A 12,661-nucleotide genomic window follows, 5' to 3' on the forward strand; every position below is an offset into this window, starting at 1 on the left:
TCCGAGGAGCAACAAACCACAAACCAGCAACAGGGTGTTGGGCGCCCAAGGCTCATTGATGCTCGAGGGCAACGAAGGCTGTCCCATCTGGTCCGAACCGACAGAAGGTCTACTGTGGCACAAGTCACGGAAAATTTGAATGGTGGTCACTGGAGGAATGTGTCACAATACACAGTGCATCGCACCCTGCTGCGTATGGGGCTGCACACGGAGGACCAACAGTTTTTTAGGCAGGTGATCATAACGTTTTGGCTCATCAGGTCATAATGTTTTGGCTGATCGGTGTATGTACGCCTTTATTTTATTACAAATGTTGTGGCTTCAACACGGCACCTTTGTAATGGAATCGACAAATTAGCAGCCCCAGACGTGTAAATATGGATATGACATAATTATAATGCAAGGGCACAAGTCTCGTGGATAAGGTTGGGAGTTGAATATCCAAGGAGAGTTGATATTCAGGAAGACCAGGATTAAAGGAAAAGGAAATAGGGGGAACGTGCTTGCAATGGATGAAATCAGTGCAACGGTGAGCAAGGAAACAGACTTGGAAAATTAAAATGTACGACCAGTGCAGACCCAGAGCTTAGAAGCAGCCAGAGGCAGTAACCATTAGTGGGAAATGCCCATGGGGTTCCAAACATTGAATGGGAGTGCATCGAACAAAGATAATATTACGTACTATGGCAATCATGGGTGGACTGGGCAAAACAAAATTGGGAAAAATACCTGGAGTGTCGCTACAATGTTTTCATTTCACACCGGTCAATTGAGAAGCCAACTCGTCAGCAGACTATCTTAGATTGGATGCCGTGCAATGAGCAGGAGTTGTGTGCAATGAACAGGAATGATCCCGTTGTGTGAAGTCCTTCAGGGGAAGAGTGAACACAATACAATAGTTGCTCATTAGCAAAAAACACAAAGTGCCGAGGAACTCAGCCGGTCAGGCAGCATCTGTGGAGAGAAATGGACAGACGATGTTTCAGGTCGGGACCTTTCTTCAGACTGATGAATAGGTGGGGAGAAAGGGGTGCGGGGAAGTGGCGGGACACGTAAGAACATATAAGATTATTAAGGGACTGGACACGCTTGAGGCAGGAAACATGTTTCCAATGTTGGGGGAGTCCTGAACCAGGGGCCACAGTTTAAGAGTAAGGGGTAGGCCATTTAGAACAGAGATGAGGAAAAACTTTTTCACTCAGAGAGTTGTAAATCTGTGGAATTCTCTGCCTCAGAAGGCAGTGGAGGCCAATTCTCTGAATGCATTCAAGAGAGAGTTAGATAGAGCTCTTAAAGATAACAGAGTCAAGGGGTATGGGGAGAGGGCAGGAACGGGGTACTGATTGAGAATGATCAGCCATGATCACATTGAATAGTGGTGCTGGCTCGAAGGGCAGAATGGCCTACTCCTGCACCTATTGTCTATTGTCTATTGACAGTCAGATGAGGGGAGATTAGGTTGACTGAGCTAAGATTCGTTAGATTGTTGAAGATTGTGAGGATATCTGATTGAAACGTGCACAGTTCTGACAGGGTTTGATGGTTCCCCTGCAAGGACAGGTCTAGGACCAGAGGCCACAGTCTCAAGTTAGGAGGTTAATCATGTGAAACCTGTGGAATTCTTGACAGCAGAAGGCAGTGGGCGCCAGGTCACTAAATTAGTTTAAGAAAGACATTGAGATGAAAGAACATCAAGGAGTTAGAAGAGACTGTGGGAATATAGTGACTCAAGAAACTGCAGATGCTAGAATCTTGAGCTAAAATCTGAGTGCTGGAAGAATTCAACGGGTCAGGCAGTATCTGTGGAGGGAATTGACAGATGACGTTTCGTTCACTGCCCTTTGTCAGACTGCTCTAAGACTTGAGATTTTCGCCTGAAGAAGGGATCTGACCTGAAACGTAGTCTATCCATCCCCTCCATAGATGCTGCCTGACCCTCTGAGTTCCTCTGGCACTTTGTGTTTTGTTGTGGGGATGTGGTGTCGAGATAAAGGATAAGACATGAATGGTGGAACAGGCTCAAAGAGCCAAACAGCCTTCCCCGCTCTTATTTTTCAATGTTTGTCTCAATGGGACGAATATACACAGATTTATTACCTTTCGAAGAAAAGGCTGCTGAAATTTTAATTATGTAAATCCTGATTGAGAGTGATCAGCCATGATCGCATTGAATGGCGGTGCTGGCTCGAAGGGCTGAATGGCCTACTCCTGCACCTATTGTCTATTGTCTATTGTCTATTGTCTATAAATGCAGGCTTTGAGATCCTATAGTGAGTGGTAATCCTAATAACTCTGAATCTAAGGGGTGCTTTATATCAGCAGCAGGCTAAGAAATAATTAATGATCTGATTTGTTCCCTGGGTTTCTGGAAAAAAAATTCTGTGCCCTTCTTAATTTTCTTTTATTTATTCCTTTTTTTTTAGGATATGGATATTGCTGGCAAGGCTGGTATCGTCTATTCACGATTGTCCTAGAAAAGGTGGTGATGAATTGGCTTCTTCAAACTTTGAAACACTTTTGGGTGGCACGGTGGCGCAGTAGTAGAGTTGCTGCCTTACAGCACCAGAGACCCGGGTTCGATCCTGACTACGGGCGCTGTCTGTACGGAGTTTGTACGTTCTCCCCGTGACCTGCGCAGTTTTCTCCGAGATCTTCGGTTTCCTCCCGCACTCCAAAGACGTACAGGTTTGTAGATTAATTGGCTTGGTATAAATTGTAAATTGTCCCCAGTGTGTGTAGGGTAGTGTTAATGTGGGGAATCGCTGGTCGCTGCAGACACATTGGGCTGAAGGACCTGTTTCCACTCTGTATCTCTAAACTAAACTAAACTTTTGATGATGATGGACCCCTTACTATCACAGGGTGGGGTGTTCAAGATTTATTCTTGCAGCAATGAAGAACAACAATTTATTTCATGGTAGGAATGGTGTGCGATTTGGAGTTGTGTTTAGTTTATTGTCACGTGTACCATGAAAAACTTTTGTTGCGTGCTAACCAGTCAGCGGAAAGACTATATGTGATAACAATTGAGTCATCCACAGTATACAGATACAGGATGAAGGCAATATTGTGAATAACATTTAGTGCAAGATAAAGCCAGTAAAGTCCGATCAAAGATAGTCCGAGGGTCTCCAATGAGGTACATAGTGATTCAGGACTGCTCTTGAATTATACAGCTGGGAACTGTCCCTGAATCTGGAGGTGAATCTGAATCTGGACAGCAAGTTTCTTGTTGTCAAGGTCATCTTTCTTTCAAGTGGCAATGGAAGGGTATTGTTTCCAGCACTTTCTTACATTTGTAAGGAACATGCATTTGTGGGATGAGCAGCAGAGCTGAGTATATGGGTTGCGCCCATGAAAAATGTGCCAAATCGTCTCTGCCAATGTCAAACAGCTTATTCTGCTGTTGCTATTGACTCTTGTTTTGAGCTTCTGGTACCCCCAGGTGCTGACAATCAGGTGCCTGATTGGCACCTGATTGGCAGCATCTGTGAGCATGGGCCCTGCTACAGTGGTCAGTAGGTGTCTGCTCCAAGAATCGACATGCCACGTTTGACTGATCTGGATAGGGCCCGTGCGATAGGGCAACTTCAAGCTGGTGTTCCGCAAAACCAAGTTGCGGCATTATTTGGAGTGAGCCCTAGTACCATCTCCAAAGTGAAGGCCAAGTTCCATATAACGGGGGATGTCAGAGACAGGCCGCGAAGTGGGCGTCCCAAGAAGACGACACCCGAAGAAGACCGTTTCCTCACCCTGTCAGCACTTAGGAACCGTAGGCTGTCTTCTACAGATTTACAGTCAAGGTTTGCAGGACGATATGGCTGACGGCTCTCTGCCCAGACAATTCGGAACAGACTGCAGGCAGCCAATCTCCGGTCTCATAGGGCTGCCAGGAGGCCTGCCATGACTGCCCTTCACCGTCAGGCCCGTTTGCGCTGGTGTCGGCTTCCTCACAATGTGAGGAAGTCCCTTTTCCTTGAAAACGTGTCTCATGTAACATACACTCGCCTTTAGAACTTGGTCGAGTCAAAATATAAAGGGAAGGATGATAGCAAGACAAATAGTCCCATTGTACATTTAAAAAGATGTCTAATAATGTTAAAAAAAAATTAGTCACCATTGGTAATTATTATCAATCTGGTGGGGGGGGGGGGAGGGGGTGTGGGGTGGGGGGGGGGGAGGGGGTGTGGGGTGGGGGGGAGGTTACTTTTGTAACTTTGTCGGCGCCAAAATGTGGCAACACGTGTACTGCCCAGATGAGGTCTGCTGTTTGATCTTACCAGGTTGTATGTAAAACAGACCATTTCACTGCACCTAGGTGCATGTAACAATAAGTATCATTGAATCATTGAATTGAAATGTGTTGACATCTGCACCGATCTGCCAAAACATTATGACCACTGACAGGTGAAGTGAATAACATTGATTATCTTGTTACAATGGCACCTGTCAAGGGGTGGGATATATTAGGCAGCAAGTGAACAGTCAGTTCTTGAAGTTGATGCGTTGGATGCAGGAGAAATGGGCAGGAGTAAAGACCTGAGCGACTTTGACAAGGGCCAAATTGTTATGGCCAGACGACAGGGTCAGAGCATCTCTGAAATGGCAAGGCTTGTGGGGTGCTCCCGGTCAGCAGTGGTGAGTACCTACCGACAGTGGTCCGAGGAGCAACAAACCACAAACCAGCGACAGGGTGTTGGGCGCCCAAGGCTCATTGATGCTCGAGGGCAACGAAGGCTGTCCCATCTGGTCCGAACCGACAGAAGGTCTACTGTGGCACAAGTCACGGAAAATTTGAATGGTGGTCACTGGAGGAATGTGTCACAATACACAGTGCATCGCACCCTGCTGCGTATGGGGCTGCACACGGAGGACCAACAGTTTTTTAGGCAGGTGATCATAACGTTTTGGCTCATCAGGTCATAATGTTTTGGCTGATCGGTGTATGTACGCCTTTATTTTATTACAAATGTTGTGGCTTCAACACGGCACCTTTGTAATGGAATCGACAAATTAGCAGCCCCAGACATGTAAATATGGATATGACATAATTATAATGCAAGGGCACAAGTCTCGTGGATAAGGTTGGGAGTTGAATATCCAAGGAGAGTTGATATTCAGGAAGACCAGGATTAAAGGAAAAGGAAATAGGGGGAACGTGCTTGCAATGGATGAAATCAGTGCAACGGTGAGCAAGGAAACAGACTTGGAAAATTAAAATGTACGACTAGGGCAGACCCAGAGCTTAGAAGCAGCCAGAGGCAGTAACCATTAGTGGGAAATGCCCATGGGGTTCCAAACATTGAATGGGAGTGCATCGAACAAAGATAATATTACGTACTATGGCAATCATGGGTGGACTGGGCAAAACAAAATTGGGAAAAATACCTGGAGTGTCGCTACAATGTTTTCATTTCACACCGGTCAATTGAGAAGCCAACTCGTCAGCAGACTATCTTAGATTGGATGCCGTGCAATGAGCAGGAGTTGTGTGCAATGAACAGGAATGATCCCGTTGTGTGAAGTCCTTCAGGGGAAGAGTGAACACAATACAATAGTTGCTCATTAGCAAAAAACACAAAGTGCCGAGGAACTCAGCCGGTCAGGCAGCATCTGTGGAGAGAAATGAACAGACGATGTTTCAGGTCGGGACCTTTCTTCAGACTGATGAATAGGTGGGGAGAAAGGGGTGCAGGGAAGTGGCAGGACACGTAAGAACATATAAGATTATTAAGGGATTGGACACGCTTGAGGCAGGAAACATGTTTCCAATGTTGGGGGAGTCCTGAACCAGGGGCCACAGTTTAAGAGTAAGGGGTAGGCCATTTAGAACAGAGATGAGGAAAAACTTTTTCACTCAGAGAGTTGTAAATCTGTGGAATTCTCTGCCTCAGAAGGCAGTGGAGGCCAATTCTCTGAATGCATTCAAGAGAGAGTTAGATAGAGCTCTTAAAGATAACAGAGTCAAGGGGTATGGGGAGAGGGCAGGAACGGGGTACTGATTGAGAATGATCAGCCATGATCACATTGAATAGTGGTGCTGGCTCGAAGGGCAGAATGGCCTACTCCTGCACCTATTGTCTATTGTCTATTGTCTATTGACAGTCAGATGAGGGGAGATTAGGTTGACTGAGCTAAGATTCGTTAGATTGTTGAAGATTGTGAGGATATCTGATTGAAACGTGCACAGTTCTGACAGGGTTTGATGGTTCCCCTGCAAGGACAGGTCTAGGACCAGAGGCCACAGTCTCAAGTTAGGAGGTTAATCATGTGAAACCTGTGGAATTCTTGACAGCAGAAGGCAGTGGGCGCCAGGTCACTAAATTAGTTTAAGAAAGACATTGAGATGAAAGAACATCAAGGAGTTAGAAGAGACCGTGGGAATATAGTGACTCAAGAAACTGCAGATGCTAGAATCTTGAGCTAAAATCTGAGTGCTGGAAGAACTCAACGGGTCAGGCAGTATCTGTGGAGGGAATTGACAGATGATGTTTCGTTCACTGCCCTTTGTCAGACTGCTCTAAGACTTGAGATTTTAGCCTGAAGAAGGGATCTGACCTGAAACGTAGTCTATCCATCCCCTCCATAGATGCTGCCTGACCCTCTGAGTTCCTCTGGCACTTTGTGTTTTGCTGTGGGGATATGGTGTCGAGATAAAGGATAAGACATGAATGGTGGAACAGGCTCAAAGAGCCAAACAGCCTTCCCCGCTCCTTTTTTTCAATGTTGGTCTCAATGGGACGAATATACACAGATTTATTACCTTTCGAAGAAAAGGCTGCTGAAATTTTAATTATGTAAATCCTGATTGAGAGTGATCAGCCATGATCGCATTGAATGGCGGTGCTGGCTCGAAGGGCTGAATGGCCTACTCCTGCACCTATTGTCTATTGTCTATTGTCTATTGTCTATAAATGCAGGCTTTGAGATCCTATAGTGAGTGGTAATCCTAATAACTCTGAATCTAAGGGGTGCTTTATATCAGCAGCAGGCTAAGAAATAATTAATGATCTGATTTGTTCCCTGGGTTTCTGGAGATTTTTTTCTTAATTTTCTTTTATTTATTCCTTTTTTTTATAGGATATGGATATTGCTGGCAAGGCTGGTATCGTCTATTCACGATTGTCCTAGAAAAGGTGGTGATGAATTGGCTTCTTCAAACTTTGAAACACTTTTGGGTGGCACGGTGGCGCAGTAGTAGAGTTGCTGCCTTACAGCACCAGAGACCCGGGTTCGATCCTGACTACGGGCGCTGTCTGTATGGAGTTTGAACGTACTCCCCGTGACCTGCGCAGTTTTCTCCGAGATCTTCGGTTTCCTCCCGCACTCCAAAGACGTACAGGTTTGTAGATTAATTGGCTTGGTATAAATTGTAAATTGTCCCCAGTGTGTGTAGGGTAGTGTTAATGTGGGGAATCGCTGGTCGCTGCAGACACATTGGGCTGAAGGGCTTGTTTCCACTCTGTATCTCTAAACTAAACTAAACTTTTGATGATGATGGACCCCTTACTATCACAGGGTGGGGTGTTCAAGATTTATTCTTGCAGCAATGAAGAACAGCAATTTATTTCATGGTAGGAATGGTGTGCGATTTGGAGTTGTGTTTAGTTTATTGTCACGTGTACCATGAAAAACTTTTGTTGCGTGCTAACCAGTCAGCGGAAAGACTATATGTGATAACAATTGAGTCATCCACAGTATACAGATACAGGATGAAGGCAATATTGTGAATAACATTTAGTGCAAGATAAAGCCAGTAAAGTCCGATCAAAGATAGTCCGAGGGTCTCCAATGAGGTACATAGTGATTCAGGACTGCTCTTGAATTATTGGTAGGATGGTTCAGTTGAATTATACAGCTGGGAACTGTCCCTGAATCTGGAGGTGAATCTGAATCTGGACAGCAAGTTTCTTGTTGTCAAGGTCATCTTTCTTTCAAGTGGCAATGGAAGGGTATTGTTTTAGATAGCCTTGGAAGGTAGTGTGGGAGGGAATTAATGTGTAGGGTGGATCCGAGAGACAACCAGAGGCAAGGGATAACCTGACGTCGGTATTCAAAGTGTCCCACAGAACATGGCAAGACCAATTGGAAGACAATAAGTCTTCAAATTATTGTCAAGGACTTGGTTTGATCATTAAACAAACTACACAATAGATTCAGACTTTAGATTGAGCTTTTTTTTCTGAAGCTTTATGAGTCAAAAAGGAGATATTGTGTGATTAAATACATCACTGCTGGACCAGTGCATCCCTTCTCCAGCAAGAGGCCATGAATAAGGAGAAAGGGCAAATCAGTTCGTAATTAGAATAAAACCTTTGTGTGTGTACAAAAGCTTCCTTCAATATTGTGCAATCATAAGGTTACTGCAGCCTAAATATAGCCAATAAAAATGGTATAAACCATATAAAGTGAGTCTTTATGTTCTGGGATACTAGAGCAAAGCAGCAAAGCACAAAGTGCCAGAGGAACTCAGTAGGCCAGGCAGCATCCGTGGAGGGAATGAAGAAGGGTCTCGACTAGAAGAAGGGACTGAAGTTGGGTCCTGGCCCAAACCATCATCTGTCCATTCCCCCACAGATGTTGCCAAACCCGCTGAGTTCTTCCAGCACTTTCTTCCAGATTCCTGCGATCTTCCAGAACTCAAGAGTTCATCATCCGCATTTCCTTGCGTCTCCATCCAATGGTGTCATGGTACTCCACTGTCACATATACCTAAGCGCTGGGAGATTATTTTTTGCACACAATTCAGGAAAATCTTATTATACATAAGCGCAATCATGCCCAAGTACAAGAGTGTAAGCCCAGTAGATTACACTGAGGCAGACTAGACGCACTGGGAGACCAGATATCTATTCGCAATATAGAAATGTACAGGAATTTAAATTTGACTGAAAAAGTGAGTCGGACACAAACATGAACATGTCTGTTGAATGCTTAATAATTATTTCAAGGATCCCTTGCCCGGTTTGTCTGCACGTCTTCTTCAGCACACTTCGATGGTAATTACCTGGGTATCGTTCGTTCCAGGTGATATCCTTGGCTGATGGAAAAGTGATAAATAACATCGGAATGGTTTTGACAAACTCCTCCTTACTTGCAGAAATGGTGTGACACATTCTGAAACAGTGAAAGAATTGAAACTTTTAGTCAAGACTGTTTTAATGTCATATGTCCCAGATAGAACAACGAAATTCTTACTTGCAGCAGCACAACAGATTATGTAAACATAGTACACTATAAACAATATAATTAATGAGAAAAAATTAATTCAGTCTATGAATATATACACATATATATACACATATATACATATATATACATATATATACACATATATACATATATACATATATACATATATACATATAAAACATAGCACAAAAAGTAAGGGAATTTGTGTTTGGTAGATTATTTCTTTGTTGTAACAATGCTTCTTGGCAATAAATCTTATACCGTTGGAAAGCCTGTTTATTTCCCTTTTAAATGGTGCCACATTTGTAAGGAACATGCATTTGTGGGATGAGCAGCAGAGCTGAGTATATGGGTTGCGCCCATGAAAAATTTGCCAAATCTTCTCTGCCAATGTCAAACAGCTTATTCTGCTGGTGCTATTGACTCTTGTTTTGAGCTTCTGGTACCCCCAGGTGCTGACAATCAGGTGCCTGATTGGCACCTGATTGGCAGCATCTGTGAGCATGGGCCCTGCTACAGTGGTCAGTAGGTGTCTGCTCCAAGAATCGACATGCCACGTTTGACTGATCTGGATAGGGCCCGTGCGATAGGGCAACTTCAAGCTGGTGTTCCGCAAAACCAAGTTGAGGCATTATTTGGAGTGAGCCCTAGTACCATCTCCAAAGTGAAGGCCAAGTTCCATATAACGGGGGATGTCAGAGACAGGCCGCGAAGTGGGCGTCCCAAGAAGACGACACCCGAAGAAGACCGTTTCCTCACCCTGTCAGCACTTAGGAACCGTAGGCTGTCTTCTACAGATTTGCAGTCAAGGTTTGCAGGACGATATGGCCGACGGCTCTCTGCCCAGACAATTCGGAACAGACTGCAGGCAGCCAATCTCCGGTCTCATAGGGCTGCCAGGAGGCCTGCCATGACTGCCCTTCACCATCAGGCCCGTTTGCGCTGGTGTTGGCAACACGTGCACTGGAACCTGAACATGTGGAGGAACGTTATGTTCAGGGATGAGTCCAGATTCTGCCTACGGCAGTTGGATCATAGGGTCAAAGTGTGGAGAAGACGCGGAGAACGCTATGCTGATTGCTGCACCGATAGAGTAACATCTTTTGGTGGAGACAGTGTGATGGTGTGGGGCGGCATCTCCCTCACTGGAAAAACGAGGCTTGTCATCATTGGAGGCAATCTCAATGCAGAGAGATATCGAGATGTGATTCTGCAACCAGTGGCAATCCCATATCTCCACAGTCTGGGACCGAACTCTATCCTCCAAGATGACAATGCTCGCCCCCACAGAGCAGGGTTTCTCAGAGACTACCTCCAGAATTTGGGAGTGGAGAGGATGGAATGGCCTGCCAGCAGTCCTGACCTCAACCCCATTGAACACTTGTGGGATCAGCTTGGGTGTGCTGTTCGTGCCAGAGTGACCAACACAACCACGTTGGCTGACTTGCGACAAATGCTGGTTGAAGAATGGGATGCCATCCCACAACAGTGTGTGACCAGGCTGGTGACCAGCATGAGGAGGAGGTGCCAGGCTGTTGTGGCTGTGTATGGTTCTTCCACACGCTACTGAGGCTCCTGTTTATTAAATGAATAAATTGTTAAATTGCCAATATGTCTTGTTTCTTCAGACTTCAATCATCCAATCCACCAAACAACACCGAACAAGAGTCAATGGCAGAATAAGCTGTTTGGCATTGGCAGAGAAGATTTGGCAGATTTTTCATGGGCGCAACCCACATACTCAGCTCTGCTGCTCATCCCACAAATGCATTTTCCTTACAAATGTGGCACCATTTAAAAGGGAAATAAACAGGCTTTCCAACGGTATAAGATTTATTGCCAAGAAGCATTGTTACAACAAAGAAATAATCTACCAAACACAAATTTCCTTACTTTTTGTGCTATGTTTATATACATATATACATATATATATATATATGCACACATACACATATATATATATATATATATATACACATATTGTGTAAGAATATATATATATATATATATACACATATTGTGTAAGAAAATAACTGCAGATGCTGGTACAAAACGAAGGTATTTATTCACAAAATGCTGGAGTACAGGTAGAGGGAGAACTGGGAAGGGGGAGGGGAAGAGAGGGACAGAGGAACTAACTAAAGTTGGAGAAGTCAATGTTCATACCTCTGGGCTGCAAGCTGCCCAAGCAAAATATGAGGTGCTGTTCCTCTAATTTCCGGTGGGCCTCACTATGGCACTGGAGGAGGCCCATGACAGAAAGATCAGACTGGGAGTGGGAGGGGGAGTTGAAGTGCTCAGCCACCGGGAGATCAGGTTGGTTAAGGCGGACTGAGCGAAGGTGTTGAGCGAAACGATGGCACTGGAGGAGGCCCATGACAGAAAGATCAGACTGGGAGTGGGAGGGGGAGTTGAAGTGCTCAGCCACCGGGAGATCAGGTTGGTTAAGGCGGACTGAGCGAAGGTGTTAAGCGAAACGATCACCGAGCCTGCGTTTGGTTTCGCCGATGTAAAGAAGTTGACATCTAGAGTAGCGGATGCAATAGATGAGGTTGGAGGAGGTGCAGGTGAACCTCTGTCTCACCTGGGTACTTGGATGATACAATAGATGAGGTTGAAGGAGAACACACACACACACATATATATATATATATATATACACACACACACATACATTTATACACACATACATATACACACATATATGCACACACACATATATACAGCATATACACATACATTTCTATAGACACATACACACACACATATATATGCACACATACACACACACACACACACACACACACTTATAAATATACACACACACACATCTATATAGACACACTCACACACATATATATACACACACATACATACGCACACACATATATATATATATATTTATATATAGACACACATAGACCCACATGCACATGTACATACACATAAAAACAAACAAATAAATAATGCAAAAAGACAAAACCAATGCCTCCAAGTCTATGTAGTTCAGAGCTTCAGTGTTTAATAGCCTGATGGCTGTAGGGAAGAAGCTCCAAAGAAATTCACCAAAGTTACTAGTTTTCATCATAGCTTTGCCAATGTTTGTGACTTCAGGAAAGGCAGTTCCGCTAACTTACAAGGTGAACAGTTAAAAGACTGACACATGATCACACTTTTGCCGATGAAGGATGCAGCAGATGCTGCAAATCTGAAACAAAAACAGGGAATGCCAGAAATGCTCAGCATGTCAGTGAGCATCTGTGGTGAGCAGAGGAATGGGGCCTGACTAGGCCTGAGACAAGGATTGTTCCACAGTACCCACAGGTACACAGCCATAATGTGCAGGAAGGAACTGCAGACACTGGTTAATACTGAGATAGACACAAAAAGCTGGTGTAACTCAGCGGGTCAGGCAGCATCTCTGGAGAAAAGGAATAGGTAACGTTTCGGATGGAGGCCCTTCTTCAGA

The 12,661-nt window shown here is 44.6% G+C and overlaps 1 protein-coding gene across 1 annotated transcript in view; it reads right to left on the bottom strand.

Annotated features, from left to right (window-relative positions):
• LOC144607565 (all-trans-retinol 13,14-reductase-like) overlaps positions 1–12,661 on the bottom strand; it is a 61,755-nt gene that overhangs the window by 20,215 nt on the left and 28,879 nt on the right. The window contains exon 9 of the mRNA XM_078424461.1: positions 9,008–9,117. Within this exon, the coding sequence (XP_078280587.1) occupies positions 9,008–9,117 (110 nt within the window). The remainder of the gene's footprint in view (positions 1–9,007; positions 9,118–12,661) is intronic.

The sequence above is a fragment of the Rhinoraja longicauda genome, chromosome 29 (assembly GCF_053455715.1).
Source record: "Rhinoraja longicauda isolate Sanriku21f chromosome 29, sRhiLon1.1, whole genome shotgun sequence".
Classification (NCBI taxonomy): domain Eukaryota; kingdom Metazoa; phylum Chordata; class Chondrichthyes; order Rajiformes; family Arhynchobatidae; genus Rhinoraja; species Rhinoraja longicauda.